This window comes from Ictidomys tridecemlineatus, chromosome 14, assembly GCF_052094955.1.
Source record: "Ictidomys tridecemlineatus isolate mIctTri1 chromosome 14, mIctTri1.hap1, whole genome shotgun sequence".
In the NCBI taxonomy this organism is placed as follows: domain Eukaryota; kingdom Metazoa; phylum Chordata; class Mammalia; order Rodentia; family Sciuridae; genus Ictidomys; species Ictidomys tridecemlineatus.
In genome coordinates, this window is record NC_135490.1 from 27,705,398 (window position 1) to 27,724,427 (window position 19,030).

Consider the following 19,030-nt stretch of genomic DNA (forward strand, 5'->3'; position numbering starts at 1 on the left):
AGCAAATTCAGGTGTTAAGGGGCAAATGCATGCATAAGATGGTCACTAAAGTAACCTGTAGTTACCTTTATTAGCATAGTAAAAATCACACCCCCAAGTAGAAATCACACTCCCAGGTAGAGACTTAAGATGGTACTGAGACACATGGAGAAACATGTAGAAGAGCACAGATGCAACTAAAACTCAACTTCTACCTGTGACATCAGCAAGAAACCAGGTTTCTGCCTACCCCTATATGCCATAAAAGCTGTGTACCATTTTCCTTCATTTGAACCAGTCTGAGATTGATCTCCCCACATAAGAATAACATTGTTCCTGTGCTAATGTGACTTTATCTGGTTGTTCTGGTAGAGAGCCCAAGAACCCACGGGAGTCCATAACCCATAAGTCAAATCTCTAATATTGCTCTTATTGTCTGTGCTATGGCCACACTGGCCCACAGGATTCCAGGTCCTTCACACTGCCAATTCTGCCATTTCAGAATTATGGCTCGCTCTCTCAGCTCATGTGAAACTTGCTCAAATGCCAATTTCCCAATGAAATTGTGACTGCCCTTCCAAACTGCTCACTGTTTCCCCTCCCCAATCTTGATCTCTTTCTCATCTGGATTTCTTTTCAGATGTTCTGACATATTGTGTTCTTAAGTTTGTTGCCTTCTCTTCACCTGTTAGAAGATAACCTTCCTAAGGGCAGGATGAATTTAATTGTTTATTGACATCCTCAGCTTCTAGAACAAAACCTCACACACAGTAGAAAATCAATAAATTTTTCTAAAATGAATTAATCTAATTAAACAGCCATGAATTGTTTGTGTGATTTACTGTGGCTTGTCCCAGGGGCACTGTACCACTGAAAACTATATTTCTAACCCTTTTTATTTTTAATTTTGAGATAGGGCCATGCTAAGTTCCTGAGGCTGGCCTTGAATTTTCGATCCTTCTGTCTCAGCCTCCCAGGTCGCTGGGATTATGGGCATATGCTACCATACTTGCTTTTGATCCATTTTTAATGGGAAAGATTGTGGTCGGAGAATGTCTGTGTTGCAGACACAGTAAATAACATGAACTGTTATAGCTATTGGCTTCTAGAGATTTTATTAAAATGATGTACAGTCTTATCAGCTGTTAATTTAGTAATGAGACAGTTGGGACTCAATTTACTGTTTTAGTAGGTGTTGTGACAGCACTGTTTATTTCAAGGGTACCTTATCTGTCTCTTTGCCAGGGATCATCCTAAAACATGGTAAAGTCAGAACTGAGTAGAGGAAAGCAGGTCTGGGCAGGAAGCCAGCAAGAAGTAAGAGCAAACTAGTCATGTGGTTTTCCATGGGAGGAAGGGAAGAGGGGCAGTCAGGCATAGGGCTGGATGATCATGTAACAGCTGAAAGAAAACTTTTTTTAATCAGCCAATCAGATATGGGATAGATGTTGAGTTTGTGATGTGAATTGGAAAACTAAAAGGCTAAAGGAAAATAAGACACAATAATAAAAGTAGTAGCTAATCCCCTTCTAACCAAGGACTAGGGAAAGCTATGTGTGAGTGTGAATGTGTGTATGTGTGTGGAGGAGGCGGGGTGGGGGGAAGGTGGCTACACATACTAAAAATGGTAAAATTCATCTCAGTCTTTTCTGGGAGCCCTGACAGAAGCTGAGGGCATGATTAAAACCACTTGCTAATAAATAATATTGGGGGAAGCTAAGAAGTTGCTGACATTGTAGTGGTAGAGAAACAAGATTCTGAGCTATTAATTCATAAATCAATGTAGAAGACCTTCAATCTAAGGTCCCCAAAATATAAAACTTAATCTTATACCAAGGCAAAGTTTACTTATGATAGATCTGCACCAACTCTGTATAATCATTTTATAAGTGTCCTGTTTAGTTTTATAAGAACTTTGTGCATGCTAATTGGTTGTCATGGAAACCTACCTTGAAACCCGCTATTGTAATCTATACTTGGCTTGAAGTGTATGTTAAGTGGCTTAAAGTCCCTTGTGAGGCAGAAAAGCATCATGACTCTTGTTGCTTCTCAAGTCAGGGCTCTAACAGGTTCATTTATAGAAGCAAGGCAGATGTGGAATTATGTTTTCCCTAACCAAATACACTGCCTGCCTTGCCAGTGCTTGACGTTCATTGATGGGCTCTCAAGTTCATGAAAGAAAGAGAAATCAGAGGCAGAAGTTCTAAGGATATGCTAGACTCCCCCACAGATTCTTATGATTTGAGCAGAAATGGAAGGCTGCTACTTTTAATTATTCTTGCATAGTTACTGGCCATTGTAAACCTGTGATTAATTCTACAGTACTTATGCAAAGGAGGGATACAAAGCCCTTTAAAGTTCCCTGAACTTTAGGCAGCTGGAAAATTCTGGCATTGGTGTCACTATTATAATCCCGAGTAGGTTTGTGGAAGAATAATGTTTACTCTCAATCCTTAAATATATATAATCAGCCTGTTATCTCTCTGAATTAAACACTATCTATCATCATATCTTTTTTTTTAACAAGGGCTGACTTATAAAATAAGGAATAGACTAGATATATCATCTCAAGCACATACAATATTAGTTGCTTTTAAATCAAAAGTTTGAGAATTCCTGAGCAATATCATTCCACCTTAAGCTAAGGAATAGTCATGACTTTCTTCTAGGCTCTCTATCCAAAGCTCTTTTATAATAACCTCCTTGACATTGCCCCCACCCCTTCCTACCTTCCACGATTTCATTTAGAATCTTCAGGATTCTTAGGCCCTTTGAGAAAAAGGGTAAAGAAGTTAAGAGATGAGGATTTCCTTGGATAAAGAGTTACTGTATGGATATATTTACATAAATAAGGTTTTGTATAATAGCTATAAATTTATAAGTTTTAAATTTTGAATGAATATTAAATGTTTATAAAACATAACTAAATCATAAAAAGTTATATACAGAACACTGGTCTACATATGCCCTATTAAGAACATGACCAATATCTAAGCTAAATCCCATTCCTGTTCTTCCTCCATAGAAGAACTTATATTTTATATTTATGTTTATAATTTCCTTGATTTTTTTATAGTATTCAGTACATATATTGTAACCCTCACAATATATTGTTTGGTTTTGCAAGACTGACGGAGAAAAGCAAAAGTGAGTTTATTTCCCTTCATTTTTAACATTGTGGTTAAAGTGGGGTAGGTGTCCAATTAGATTACCCTTCTCAGGAGACCTGTGGCAGAAAGCTGTGGACACTGAAGCTGTCACATTCCTTAGGTCTAATGATTGCCCTTATGGCAAAGCTGGCTTCAGGCCTCTGCTTACCTTGTTTGCAAAGTTCTCTCCTACTTTTATTTTGCTTTCAGCTCCTTATGATTCCTTACTTGCTTCAAAATTCATCAGTGCTATTAAAAATACTTTATTTTCGTATTTTTCATCACTTTGGCAGTGTTTATTCAAATACTCTTTCTGAGAATTTGGCTGTCCTTCTGGAAATGGAAGACTCTATATTTCACTCACTGGTTTTACAACATTCACACTGTTTTCCTGTGCTTTATTTTCATATACACACAGCTATATGATCCTGGAAGCAACTCCTTTTGATTGTCTGCCAATTACCGTTTTTCACTTAATGTTTTTGGCCGCTCTCTTTAAATGACTGCATAGTAATTTGACAAAAAGTATGTAAACAGCTGATTACATTACTTGACTTGTTGGAACTTATTCTTCTCATTGGAATGCACCTGGGTATGAAGTAATATAAATACATTTAAGAATTAAATGATAATTTTGTTTAGAGTTCATACACGTGTGTGCATTTATGTGTATATTTTCTTCTAGGCTGTTGCACTGAATAGTAATAAGGATTCCAGACAGAATTTTTTGCGACTGTTTAATGGATGTGTTTACAGTGGTGTGGAAACTTTGGGGAAGGAGCTCTTTATGTACTTTGGCCCAAAAGCTTTACGGTAAGATAAACCTGTACAATACATCTTATCACTCTTATTTAAAGGATGTGTAGAAGGCTTTTCTTACAGTTTGCCAGGTGTCACATTTAATCATGTAGAAAGTACTCTATGTTTAAGAGAGCTCTAATGTAAGAGGTTGAGATTCTATCTTGGAAAGCAATAAGCAGAAGAAGAATAAATTGTGATGTCATCATTACTTGGAGGCTAGTCAATTTATTTCTTTTAAAAAAATGGATAGGCTAGCAGGGCTTCCCAAGATGCATTAGTGCAGCACATCTCTGTTTTTCTATTCTCCAAATTCCCTGCACTGCTATCTACCTTCTTGTCATCAAATGTTCATTGCATTCAGTAGCATCAGTTATTTTATATTTGTGACAGGCACTACTTTGGCTTAAATGTATCACTATATTTTTTTGTATTTTTCTGTCTTCCTTCTTTTTCTGAAACCTTCAACAGAACTTGGGAACTTATTGAATTCAAAAACTTTCTCAGAAATAACAGGTTCTCCATTGTTTCAGAGTTCTTATGGAAATTCATAGCTACTGTGTTGGCAAAGGATAAGCAGTCTACTGCTTGATTAACTTAAAGATGATAAGTGACAAAATGTATGTAATTGCAATGCATGGTCACCTACTTAATTTTTGCAGGAAAATAAAAAAGGTCTATGAGTTAATGTCTATTGAATCTAAGTCTGTCTTTTCTGGATTTAGCCTAAGCTATTGCAAACTATAAAGATGGGTCCTGCTTCCTTAAATCCTCTTTAGTGTTTTTTTTTTAAGGTATTGAACTGTTATCACCTTCTCTAAAGAAAAGAGTTGTTATTAGACCCTGTACTTTTAACTGAAGGTGAATAAAGCTTACAAAGAGATGGTGTGACTCTATGATTGTTATTTATTGCATCTCATCTACCACATATTTAGAGTACTTCAGGTTTATGTAATTGCTTTTCCTTTGAGGTGTTCTCTCTTCGTTGTCAGCAGCTGCTGTCCTTGGACAACATTGTCACTTCATAGTTTTTCTTAGTCTGGGATTGATAACATCAGCATATACCTACTGGTTCATGCAGTAATGATATATTGCAGGTTACATTACTGCTGTTGTAGATTGATGTGATTGAAAACCCTTAGCTCTGGACAGAGTAGGACACAATGGAATCCAAGCACCATAGTTGAAAACATTGATATGTTATTGATTCTCTGATGGTAGGTGCAGATTTATTTCTGTAAGATGAAAAGGAGGTTTTATCAAGTGTTCTCCACCAGACTGATAAGGAAGGAATCATTTCTCAGTGCAGAGCTGTCAGTAAGTGTCCCATGAAGTTCCAAACAAGGGCAATCACTTCCTCAAACTACATGAACGGAGTACCATCCCTGGAGAGTACCTATCTCCAGATGAAGATAGAAAGAGAATGCAATGGTTTGCTTCTGGTTTCTTGCAACCTTAACAGCTATTTTATGTAACAATTCAAGGTCAGTGGCAGATCAGCTGTTGGAATCTAAACTCAACAATATAAAATCAGCTGAATCCCCTTTCACAGCATAACATAAGCTTAAAACCTGTGCTCCCAACCTATGTTTCTTAGGTGAATGGATGACTGTCAAATAAATGTGATCCTTTTATGAGGCTGCAGGTCTGTGAGCCTGACATAGAAATTTAGTGTTCATTTATTACTTATTTTCTACCCAGAACACTGGTCTGCATTTTAGAGAGCATGTAGCAGGAAACATGCTTACAGATTTCTTACAGTTTTCCCTTAATATCAAACTATTCATGATGAAAATTGCCCATGGATTTTAATCATAAGACATGTGTATTTCACTGTGCAGGCTGTGAATCCTCTGGGATTCATTTGTTTATAAAGTAGAATACAGGTGCAGTCCACTCTAAGGAAATCTGTCATGTAAAAATCTATACTTCAGAAAAATACAAATTAGAATGTGATTGCTTCTGTTAACAGATGAGGTATCTAAGTATTCATAATAGTGCCATAGAATACTAAAAATTATTTTATACACATTTATTTTATAGGCACAGTTGTAGTGTAAATAGTGTCTATACTTTTTTGGGGATGAGGGTAGGTACCAGGGACTGAACTCAGGGGCGCTTAACCACTGACTAGCTTAGTGCCTCGCCATTGCTGAGGCCGGATTTGAACTCTACGTCCACCTGCCGCAGCTTCCCAAGCTGCTGAGATTACAGGCATACACCACCGCACTCGGCTTTCCTGTTTTTGAACAGTAACTCTTCAGCTAAAGCAAGGCAAAAATCATTTTCAATTTTTTGTTATAAACATAAAAAATACTAGAACAAACTGAAAAAGTATACAATAATGCATTCAGGATTCCACTGCCAAATATAATCTTTATTGACTTTGGGCACATATATTGCCAATACAATGAACATATATCTATCTATATGTCTACTCATCTAGACCTACCAACTCTGCAAGCTGTTATTTTCTTTTTGTTTTAGAGAGAGAGAGAGAATTTATTTAATATTTATTTTTTAGTTTTTCGGCGGACACAACATCTTTGTATGTGGTGCTGAGGATCGAACTTGGGCCACACGCATGTAAGGCAAGTGCGCTACCGCTTGAGCCACATCCCCAGCCCAACAAGTTGTTATTTTTCAATCAAAATGGATACAGCTGTTACATTTTGGCCTATTATTTTATAAGATATTTTTAATGAATATCTCTCCAAAATACTTTTCTAATTTTATGATTTATAATGGATTATAATTTAGTATTCATACTCAAACCAGAAGCTATACCTGAAATATTTTGTAGGCTTTGCCATTCTAGAAAAACTTTTACTTAATCTCTTTTATAGTTCACTGAAGTTTAAATGGTAGGAACCTTTAATATGATATGCAAGAGATGGTACAACAATTCTTAGTTTGCTAAGATGTCTTTATGAGACCTATCATAAACTAATTATAAAAGGGTTTTACAGCTTAGATATAATTTTTTGTAATCTGTTAAATAACTTTTTAGGAAGGACTGAAGTGTGATAAAGATTCTAAATTAAATACTTTAGGGTAATAAATACCTTCTGTGTGCCACTTGTACACTTTGCCTATTCTCAGGGGTTTTTTTATGGTTGTCCTTTATTAGATTGGAAAAGTTTCCTTTTATTTCTGCTTTGTTGAAACTTTAAATCATGAATGAATATTACATTTTTTTCAAGTATTTTTTCTGCATCTATTATGATCAGTACATGGCTGTTCTTATTTATTTCTATGGCATTTCAGTCAGCTTTTTCACCATTGTGACTAAAAGATCTGACCAGAATAATTGTAGAGGAGGAAAAGTTTGAGGGCTCATAGTTTCAAAGGTCTCAATCCACAGACAGCGGACTTCATTCCTTTGAGTTCAAGATGAGGCTGAACATCATGGCAGAAAATTATGGTAGAGGGAAGCAACTCATATGGTGATCAGGAAGCAGAGAGAGAGTCTCCACTCTTCAGATACAAAATATATCCCCCATAGCCACACTCCTAATGAACCACTTCCTCCAGCCAAACCCCACATACCTCCAGTTACCACTCAGTTAATCTCATTAGGGATTAATTCACTGATTAGGTTAAGGCTATAACCCAATCATTTCTCCTCTGAACCTTCTTGAATTGTTTCACACAAGAGCTTTTGGGGAACACCTCACATCCAAACTGTAATATATGCTGAATTAAACTGTTTGATTTTTGAATTTTAAATGACTTGCATTCTCAGGACACATTCTACCTTTGTATGATATATTACCCTTTCTATATTTTGCTGGATTTATTTTATTGAGGACTTTTGCAGTTGTCTTCATGAGGAATATTGGCCTGTGGATTTATTTTCTTCTCAGTATCTTTGTCTAATTTTGACATTATGATAATGCTGGTCTCCAAATGAATTGGGAATTTTCCCCTCCTGATTTTCTCAAAGAGCACGTGGAGATCTAATATTGGTACAGTATTAAATGTTCTAATGTATTTGGAGGCCCAGGAAGAAAACAGAAGAAGTAATGACCAAGGATTGTACAGAATTAATGAAGATGTGGAACAAGGTCAAATGGTCTAACATACTTTTAACTAGAATTGCAAAAGAAAGAAATAATTGGGCAGAAGACATCTTTTGAAGAGTTCAGTGACCTGAAATTTTCCTTATCCAATCCTGGACTCAAAAACTCAAAAGAACTTCAAATAAAAACAAATATCTCTCACATATACCCAACCAACGTGCTAAAAACCAAAGATCAAAAGAAATCCAGGAAGCAACCAGATAAAAATAAACATCATATACAAAAGAACAAAGTTAAAAAATACATTAGACTTCTCATCAGAAACTCCGCAAGACAGAACAACCTCTTTAAATTGCCGAATAGACAATAAGCCTTTCAACTGAGAATTCTAAGCCCACTGAAAATATCTGTTAAGAATGAAGGTACAATAAAAACTTTCAAACAGACAGACAGACACACACACACACACACACACACACACACACACACACACACACACCCCAAAATAAAGAAAGATAAGAGAATCCAACACCAGCAGACCTGCAACACAGAAAAGTAAAAGGAAGTCTATCTCACATAAAGAATGTAGTCGTGGGTTGAATTTGAATCCACAGAAAGCAAAAGGGAAATTGGAAACTTTGGAGTAAACATTAATGATATTTTTCATGTCTAAAGAATACCTGTCTTTTTGTTTGGATAATTTCTGTTCATCTATTTTCAAGTTTGTGTGTTTTCCTCTGCTGTGTGAAGTCTGCTGATCTGCTCCTTGAAGGAATTCTGTTTTTTATTTCTCTGACAGGAATTTCTCATCTCTTCATGTGCCTTTATACTAGATCATCTCATATATTAGTCACTAATATATTAATGACTGATGTATAAAATAGGATTGTCTATAATGCATATCTTAATTTAAATTTAATGTTACTCTTTCACTACATGTCTCATAGTTCCAACATTTGGGACATTTTTTAATCTATTTCCAGTGACTGTGTTATCTCTTGATATTGGAGTTTTCAGAGTGTGCATGTGGTATAGACATATATGTATTCTTTGAATCCCAGATAGGATGTATAGAAAAACAAGAGCAGAATCCCAGAAATTACTTCTAGGAGAGACTAAATCCCAGAATGCTTCTTCTGTCAGCTCATTAGTTTGGGAAACTGAGTGGATCTCCTAAGGAATTGGTGGAACTTGGTTTGGGTTTTGGTGGGCTGTCGTTGCCTCCTGAAGTTCACCAAGGACTTCAAAGCTCCAGCTGCTTCTGCTGCTCAGTGCGTTGTTTCTCTGCATTTCTGCTCTGCTCCCATCTCTCAACAGATCCTGCATACTCCTGTCACGTGGGGAGTCTCTCTACTCTTGCCACTTCCTTAGTGGAGACCACTGTTGATTGTTACTCAGTGAGAGGCTCATGGTTGTGACCATGGAGGTTCTTATTTCTTCCGGATGAGCATGAGTCTTGGTCAGGTCCTGTACATGTGTGTGTAAGGGTTGCAGTTTTCTAGTAGTTACTGTCCCTTTTCTCACAAACTCTACCTTACCTCTGTGTGTGTTCTTGGGTCCTAGGGTTTCCTACCTCTTTCTCAGTGGAAGCAGATTTTTCTTCAATAATTGCAAGATTCTGTGCCAATACTGATTTCCTGTCTCGCCCCTAAGGACAGGTGGCTTTTGCTGGCCCCTCACTCTCACCAGAGAATCATCTTTGTCTGGGCCAGGTTGCAGGAGTTTCCTACTCTGCCCCTTTGCAGACTGCTGAAACTTGTAAAATCAGTGTAAACTGATTATATGAGCAGTGGAGATGTCCTAGCAGCTTTCTCTTTCTACCTCTCCTTTTGCTACAGCAGCTTAAGACTTTCTGAGACTTTGTATTAGAGAAGTGTTCAAGAAGCAGACAGAGCTTCATAAAGACAGGTGTCATGCCACAAAAGGCAGCTCTTTCAGGTCTCCTTCCCTGACTCTTCCTCCTCTTGCCCATCTCAGCAATGGATGCCATGAGTGCAGACTCTCTTGTGGGACTCGGGGATTCTGAACTGTCATGCTTGCTCACACCCAGTATGTTTCCTTACCCATTTTCAGGGTGGTCTTCTCTTCTTCCTATGTCCTGCCATAGATATAATAATTTGCGTTTTCTGACTTTCCTCACAATGGGACTTGTCATTTTGGAATTTTGCCTACCTGATTGACTTGCAACCTCATGTCGGTTATAGATTTTAGTAAATGTTTGGCTTTGTAAATAATGTAAGTTTTCCTCTCCATGTTTGGGTGGAGCTATGTTCACTTCTATATCCTAAATAAAAGTAAAACTCACTTTTTTCATCATCACATGCTTAAAACCCTATCTTTTTACAATCTTTTTAGAATGTTTACTACAGGTTTTATATGTTTATACTTAACATTCTTTATTAACTTTAGGACACTTCTGACCACTTGCTAATTTTACTAAGCAACTGCCTTATTTGCAAGGTGTGGTTGTTACATGAACTGTGACAGTGCTATTGTTTATGCTGTTTTGTGTACTTCATAATGTTCAGACTATTCCGGTAATGATAGCCTAGAAGAGAGTGATGTTTGAAATAGGATCAGGGCTTATTTCTCAATTTGTTTTAGGAGGCTATTTCTAGCAGAGATTTTCTTACTATCATTTCAGTTTTAGTTTGGGCATGATTTTATGTTACAGCTTTGACTACACATGACAAAAATACAGTGCAAACAAGTTCGATAATTACTTATTGTAAGAATATGGAGTATCTATGAAAGCTGAAGATAATACAGATGGGTTGAGGGAGAACTAGAAGCAAAGACTGATCGCTATTAGGACTCTCTTCATTTCTTAGTCTGTTCCTCACTAAAATCTGTTGTAGACTTCCTCTCTGCTGACAGGTCTTCCTTGGCTTCTCTGCTACCCATTCCCACATGGAAACATTCCCACAGACAGCTCCCATCATAGCTTTTCCAAAACTAAGAAGAAACTGATCTCTATGTATCTAAAATCCATAAATTTCTCAAGAGAGCTGATGAATCCAGCTTAAGACAGGAGCTCATTACTTAATTGTATCAAAGTCACAGGATCAGAGGAAAGGCTAGAGACCAGTTCAGGTTTGGCCTAGAACCCACCGTTGGGCCAGACAACTGCAGTTGGTAGACAGAGTTACATTATGCAGAGTCTCCTGTGACCTTTGGATGGGATGAAGGAACAGCGAAGTTATGAGGATCTGGGAATATTTTTCTTAAGTATGTTAATTAAATATAGGAAATACTGAAAACCAAATGAAACTTAAAAATCTCATTGTTGTCGTGTGGACCTATGTACTGGTTTATAAAATCTAATATGTCAGTTGTTAAAACAATGTAGATACTTACTATGTCTTGAAAATTTTCATGATACTGATATATTCTTAGTCTAAGATAAAAGGTAATTAACACAACACTAAACATAAAATTTGTTATCAGGGCTTCATTATTATAACATTTGGCTATTTAATAAAATAAAAATGTAAGATAAAAATAGTTATTTTATGCACATTTTTCCCTCAAATTGAACAGGTTTACAAGAAAAAGGCACATTTACTTTATTTACAGTTCTTATTGAGGCTTTTCGTGCATTTGAATTGGGTCTTAACCTTTGAAATTTTTGATGTGGATGTGGTTTCATTATGGAAAGTGATTTAGAATCCACTTTATGAGGCATGCAACTGAAAAGATTTTAGATATGATGGCTTCTGGGCATGACAGTTGCACACCTTTCACTGGGGCTGAACCTCCATAAGCTAAATTATGGAGTACTTACAGGCACACATTTTTCCTGTCAAGAACTATGGGGCATGTAAAATGCATTTATGATTGATAGTAGGGCACACAGAGTTTAAAACCCACATTTTTAAAGTTAGACTGGTTAACCTTGTACAATACTATAACATGGTGCTTTGGAATTAGAAGCACAGAGCAGTAACATTTGCTGCCAAAAGAACCATATTTATTAACTCAACAAAGCTACAAGAAGATGGATTTGAAAGGCAGAACACAGTATTTCATCTTGAGAATCATTTTTGATCTTCATCATCAGAGGCCTCACAAAACACTTCTTTTTTTTTCTTATGTTACTGGACATGCTAATCAATCCTATAAAATCTGAAAGGTTATGAATTTTTCATCACTGCATTGTAACTTTAAAGTTAACCGTAAATATTTATAAATCCCTTCTTCCCAATACATGTAAAGGTAAAAGAAAATGAAAAGAATTGAAGACAATAGCATTTTCACTGTGTTCTCTCTCTCTCTCTCTCTTTCTCTCTCTCTCTCTCTCTCTCTCTCTCTCTCTCTCTCTCTCTCTCTCTCTCTCTGTCTCCTTTCTGTTGCTCTTTCTCTTTTCTTTGTATACGAGATTTTGCAAGAAATTGTTTCATTGCTCAGCGCAAAGCAATGGGAAAGAAAAATATCTTAAACTGTAAATCTTATTTTGCAGTAGGTAAACATTTCCAATCCACTGTGGCTAGAAATAAAGAATTTGAATGTTAGTGGCTTTGTAGAATTTATAAACACAAACTATTGACATTTTAAATTTAGCTTTATCTTAAGCCTTTGAATCAGAAAACACCAAGAGATGCTAGACTGTTCTATGAATAAAAGATATTTCATCTGATAAGAAGGACAGGGGTATGTTTTCTTGGGCTTATTGTTGGGACCTTGTTATTCTCTAGGAACTTATGTGTAGGTTGAAACACTGTCACATCTTCTAGCTTTATAAGGATACAAAGCTATAAGGAAAAAATATATAATATTAGTGACAATATTTTGCCCTTTAAAAGTGCCCATGATAACTAACATTTATTTTATTTTATTCCAAAAAACATGAAAGGGAAAGTTTGATGCATGATATATTTCTATTTAAAAATGGGTTTGACTTTGTTTCAGGATTCACTTTGGAATGAAAGGCTCCATCATGATTAATCCACTTGAGTGTAAAAGAAAAAATGGTGTTTCTCCTGTTTTTGAAGTGCAACTCACCAAAGATTTGATTTGTTTCTTTGACTCATCTGTAGAACTCAGGTAAAAAATAAAATAAAAATACTTACCTGCAAAACTGTGGAGCTTAGATTTGCGGTTTACTTTGGGACATAACCTGTGTTTTTAAGTAGTTTATATTTGATGAAACCTCATGATAAAGAAGGCTTCAAATAGAGTAAATTGTTAGGGTCTTCATTGTTCACCCAAATAACCCTTGTGCCATGATTATCATAAAGTGTTTATATCAAAGCTCATTTTTAAATGACACTGTAAAATTATAAGCCAGTCTTAATAATTAATGTGTTTTTTATTCCTTTCTATAGGAACTCAATGGAAAGCCAACAGAAAATAAGAATGATGGCAGAATTAGACATATGTTCACCTAAATTTAGTTTCTCAAGAGCAGAAAGTGAAGTTAAAAAACAGACAGGTCGGATGCTATGTGATGTGTTACTGGATCAAAGAGTGTTGCCCGGGGTAGGCAACATCATCAAAAATGAAGCACTCTTTGACAGTGGTCTTCATCCAGCGGTTAAAGTAAATTTTAAGTATTTTTAAAATTGCTTTTTTAAAAAAAATACTATTAAGGAACCCATGTGGAACTCTTACACTTGGGTTGCAGTAGCACATTCTCCTCATACTTCAGGTGTCCTTCAAGTCTTGGGTCATGTCGAGTTCTCTTTGTAACCAAATCTGACCACCTCCTTAAAACTGCAGTATGCATCCCCTTCTCGTGCTTCACTCTCTCAATCTTCCTTAACTTGCTTTGCTTTTTATTTTTTCTTCACCATGTATTTCTCTTAAACACAATATATTTACTTATTACATTTATTATTCAACAAATCTGCCTTGTATTAACCAGAATGTAATCTCTGATAAGGACAAGTCTGCTTTGTTCAGGGATGTATCCATGCATCTAGGACACAGTTGTTGACATTTGATGGGCTTAAAGTGAATTTTGTAGGATATGTGAATCATTTAAGCTCACAACTTTCTTTTTCTATCTGGCATATTCAACACATACTCTACACATACTTATATATTCATACTTATATGTATTGGTGAAGATAGAAAATGTAGTTTCAGTAGAATGATAAGAATGGAATTCAGATGACAGGGACTAAGCAATGAGTGATCAGTGAGCAAGTGGAAACAAAATACAGAGTTCTTGTTTCTTCCAGTAGCTTAGATTAACATGAAGAGAAAAATATTAGACTGCTAGAAGGGAATACCAGGATAGGGATGGACCTAGTTTTTGTTTTTCTATATCTGGAGAGATTTGAACCTATTTCTAAATTGGGATAAAAAAGAACTGGCAGAGAGAAATGCTAAAACTATAGAAAAGAGGATGCTGGTCAATACTAGAGCAAGGTTGTGAAAGTTCAGAGAGATTGGAACTCAAACCTCTCACTTAGAAGTCAGAGAGATTGGAATGCATGTGTTTCAGTTTCCAGAGAAGAATTCTGCATTAGAACTTTATCCAGTTCTGCTACTACTTAAATTATTTGTAACTCTATTAATTAAATCATTTCTATCAACTGTTATTTTTACATAATAATTAATTCTGTTAACTAAACTATTTTATGTAAGTCCAAAGTCACCTTTTTGTTTTATGCAGATACATTCTAGATGGTTTGGTAAAATCCAAATCAGTAGGAATAGTTTTAAAAGAAACCAGGTAGTGATAATTTTAGATTAAGTTCTGTTTTTTGACACTACGCACAAATTAGTTCAATGTGGCAATAATGAAAAAAATTTTAAGCAGAAGGAGCTGTTTTAAATCACACAGATCTCAATGGAAAATGTTAAGAACAAAGGGTATTGTGATGAACTGAGAATTTGCTTTTTATCTTACATCCAGCCAGGCATTCACTTAGTAAAAGTTCATTACCCATAATTCCTGTGGGTTTAAAACTTACTGGCATTTCTGAAGTTTAGTTATTCAGAATATAGACATAATTATTGAAATAGTACAGGTAAGCATACAAAGGTTTGTCTTAATATATTTTTAGATATGGTAAGGAGTAAATATTTTTAAAATGTATAAATTTTAAATTTAAAAAATGAGGAACATTTATAATACTTTTGGAAGATTATGTTGATTAGACAATTTTCATTTTTATAATCACTGATAATTTTTTTTTTTTTTGTGTGTGTGTGTGCATATGTGTGTATTCAGGCACATACAACAAGAGTAAGGTATCAGAATTTCTTTTGGATTTACTATTGAAAGCACATGTACCAAATGAAAATTAATTCTGCATTGGTAACACTGAGATTAATGCCACTTTATCACACACAAAAAAAACATTCTCCAGTAAGGTCTATCTGAGTTATTCCATGTGTCAACGAGTACTTTGATATTAATGCATGTAAATATATTCATATCTTTTTAAAACCTATTATGACTTTGATGGTCACCTACTCCTATGCCTAGTTTTCCTTCCTCCTTTCTTTCTTTCTTTCTTTTAAATTTTTAGTTTTTTAAATCCAGCAAGGCTTTGCAAGTAGCTGAGAGAAAATGTTGGAACTTTGAAGATGTCTGATAAGAACATTCAATAAATACTTGAATTTTGAATTAAAACACATGGTACCACTATCAAGTAAAAATAAAGCTACAGTTTAGTGAATGACACTAAAAAGATATAATAAACAGAGTTCTAAAAGATATGCATATATTTTAAATCTATTTACAGTTCTTTCAAAGAACTATAAGTGTTTTTTCCCAATAGTGAATAAATTATGAAATTACACTCAATGATTTTTTCATTTTAAGGTTTGTCAGTTAACAGATCAACAGACCCATCACCTTGTGAAGATGACTCGAGACTTCAGCATTTTCTTTTACAGGGTAAGAGTTGAAACTTTCAGCTATGTAAAATGTCAATGGTTTCCCCTTTTGATTGCATCAGAAATGCTAAGGTTATATATAGCCACCTAGTGGTAAGAGTATAGAGATACAAAAAGGGAGAGAGACATTTTATGAGCCTAATTAATATTTTAAAATACTAGGTCAGAGGTCATTTTAAGTTTGTCTAACCATGATTATATTAAATTCTTCTAAGTTGGGAGCAGCTATGTTAGCTGTTAGTCTATGCATTGTGCATAGACTCTTTTGGATATGTGAAACAGAACATATAAAAAGATAGACTACTTTGTAGATGCTGGTTCATTATGGCAGGGAAGGCATGGGAAAACTGGAGGAACTGTGATTGGGCAAAGGGGGGTAGGCATGGGGGCCAGAAAGATGACAGAATGAAATGGACATGATTATCCTAGATACATGTGTGATTGTACATATAGTGTGATGCTACATTGTGTACAGTCAGAGAAATGAAAAGTTGTGCTGCAATTGTGTACCATGAATCAAAATGCATTCTGCTGACATACATATGTATATATTTAGAATAAATTAATTAATTAAGAAAAAGATAGACTACTTTGGGTAAATAAACCTTAAGTGTAGTTTCTTTATCCGTAAAATAATATTTCTCTGTCTCCCACAAAAACTATTCCAGGAATGAAATAAGTACTTACTAACATGTAAATTTTAAAAGTTAAATATATGAATACATAAAATTACATTTATTTTTCTTTTAACTTTTATTTATTTATTTATTTTTGGTAGTGCTGTAAAACAGGATCTGGTGTCTTTAAACACTGCAAGGTTTACAGGCGTCCTAATTGTGGTCATTGCCACTGCAAAATAATTGTATGTCGCTTCGGGGAGAATAACAGAATGACATATTTCTGTCCTCAATGTCAAAAAGAAAATCCTCAACATGTTGACATATGGTAAGAAACCTCATTTAAAGGGATACTGTTTACCTCAGTTATTTAACTAAAAGGTTAATAATCAGAAAACATAACTAAGTATATATCAGGCTATTCTTAAGAGTACATAATTCAAAAGTATTTGAACCTTTGGGAGAAAATAGTAAATAATATTATCAGAGAACAAAAAGGAACCAAAGCTGATTATGGATCACTTCTCAATTCAGGAGGAAATCCTCTAAATCAGGTGATAATATCCCACCCTTCGGTGCAATCTAATTTGTAAAGTGAATATCCCAGTCAATAATTGGGAAAAAAATGCAACTATCTTCAGAAGTCTTTGCTTTATTTAGAAATATGTCATAAAATTTAAGCAGGATCTTATTTCAGAATTTGTCTTCTTAATTAAACAATAATTATACTCAGCAAAAACCAAAATCATTACACTTATTAAACATGTGTAATGATTTTGTTCTTTGCTGAGTATAATTATGCATTCAAGAACTGGGGTAGTAAGCACAGGATGGGTTTGAAGACCCTTTATAAGATGAAAAGGACTGTGGCTCAGAGGTAGAGCATTCGCCTAGCATGTGCGAGGGCCTCAGCACCACATAAAAATAAATAAAATAAAGATATTGTGTCCAACTACAACTAAAAAATAAATATTAAAAAAAGATGAAAATGACTAAAGCTTCTGACCTAACTGGTGGCCCACAGTAATATTTTAGGTCTCCTGGAATATCAGTTCAGAGTCATTATCTAGTAAGCCCAACAAAATCTGATTATTTCCTTTTTGCCAACACACACTCACCTTAGTAGAAGATAGTAGATGAGTGTGCCTTGGCAATGCCAAAAGAAATATTAACAGCTACTCTGTATGGGATTATGAACCAAAATTACCAGTACATGAAATGCTATGAGTTCAGGGATATTAGAGGTTTATACATACAGAGAGGTTGGCAGATCTCATAAAGTCAATTTGAATTTTACTTTAAAAAATGGAATTTTGGTTAAGTAAATGAGAAAGTACACATTATTTAATTTAAAAAAGCAGCATGGGGGCTGGGGATGTAGCTCAGTTGGTAGAGCACTTGCCTAGCATGCACAGGGCCCTGGGTTCAATCCCAATGACCATCCCCAAAAAAGGGCAACATGGCCACCAAACTTGAGTCATTAATAAGCAGGCATGCTGGAGAATGAAAAAATATCAGCCAAGGCTTTGAAGGCTCCATTGAAGGCTAGTATTACAGGTTGGATGAAATCAAATAATAGGGATCATTAGTAGTTCTGGGAATGGCTAATTGGATTAAGTAACTTTGAGTGTAGCATGAAGTTAACATAGAAAATGAAAAGATAGGAAATGCATATGAAGAAGCCAGTGCAGAGTAAAAGATGAGAGATGGTTGGTTACCAGGCGTCTGAAGTTTAGGAAGATCAAAACACTGGAAAAGCGCCTTACATAAACTTTTAAAAGTCAACAAATTAGTGAAATAATGCAGGTAATATCAGAACCAAATAATAGATGTTTGTACTTTATGGGTCTGAGAAAGTTGGGATATAATGATAAAGATACAGCAAGTGTTGGGTATGTGGAGTAACAGAGTATCTAGGAAGATTGTCTTATGGGCACATAGAAGTGTTAGAGTTCATGGCTGGAGGGTTATTACCACACTCTGATTAGGGGAAACATTAAAACTTTTTCAATTCACTGAGAACAAATGAAGATGTTCTCTATTGAGGAGGAGGAAAACTAAGCAAAGGGAACAAAATGATATGACTGCAGATTGAAAGAGAAGCATGGCATTCTTTGGCTGTGCAGAAGCTGGGGAGGAGAGAGAGGGTATCGGGTATGTAGAGAGCTCTGCGCCACAGCATGGAGATTCTGGCTTCTTTCTTTATAAATATAAATGAAAGATGATGTATTAAGAACTGTGTAATGTTTTGAACGACCAACAATTAAAAAAAAGTAAAAAATAAATAAATAAATAAATATATCTGAAGCTTTCTCTCTCTCTCTCTCTCTCTCTCTCTCTCTCTCTCTCTCTCTCTCTCTCTCTCTCTCTCTCTCTCCCCTCCTTGTTTTATTTTCTGCATTACCCCTTCTCATGTTCTCAACTGCTTCTAAGTCACTTTGTATCCCCTTCCTCTCAGCTTCTTCACCTGATTTTACCATCAGAGACATCTGAAATAGTTAAATAATTAATTATATTTGTTGTACAAGTTTATGGGTTTTTTTTATTTTTTATGAGCAAGAAACTATTTTTCATAATATGGGTATACATTTGGCTACATGCACTCAACACAGTG

The 19,030-nt window shown here is 35.3% G+C and overlaps 1 protein-coding gene across 1 annotated transcript in view; it reads left to right on the plus strand.

The window, feature by feature from the left end:
- The window catches only part of Neil3 (nei like DNA glycosylase 3), a 43,952-nt gene that overhangs the window by 8,321 nt on the left and 16,601 nt on the right, over positions 1–19,030 (plus strand). The window contains exons 2-6 of the mRNA XM_005325536.4: positions 3,814–3,941; positions 12,857–12,991; positions 13,273–13,486; positions 15,726–15,800; positions 16,578–16,744. Coding sequence (XP_005325593.2) covers positions 3,814–3,941; positions 12,857–12,991; positions 13,273–13,486; positions 15,726–15,800; positions 16,578–16,744 — 719 coding nt within the window. The remainder of the gene's footprint in view (positions 1–3,813; positions 3,942–12,856; positions 12,992–13,272; positions 13,487–15,725; positions 15,801–16,577; positions 16,745–19,030) is intronic.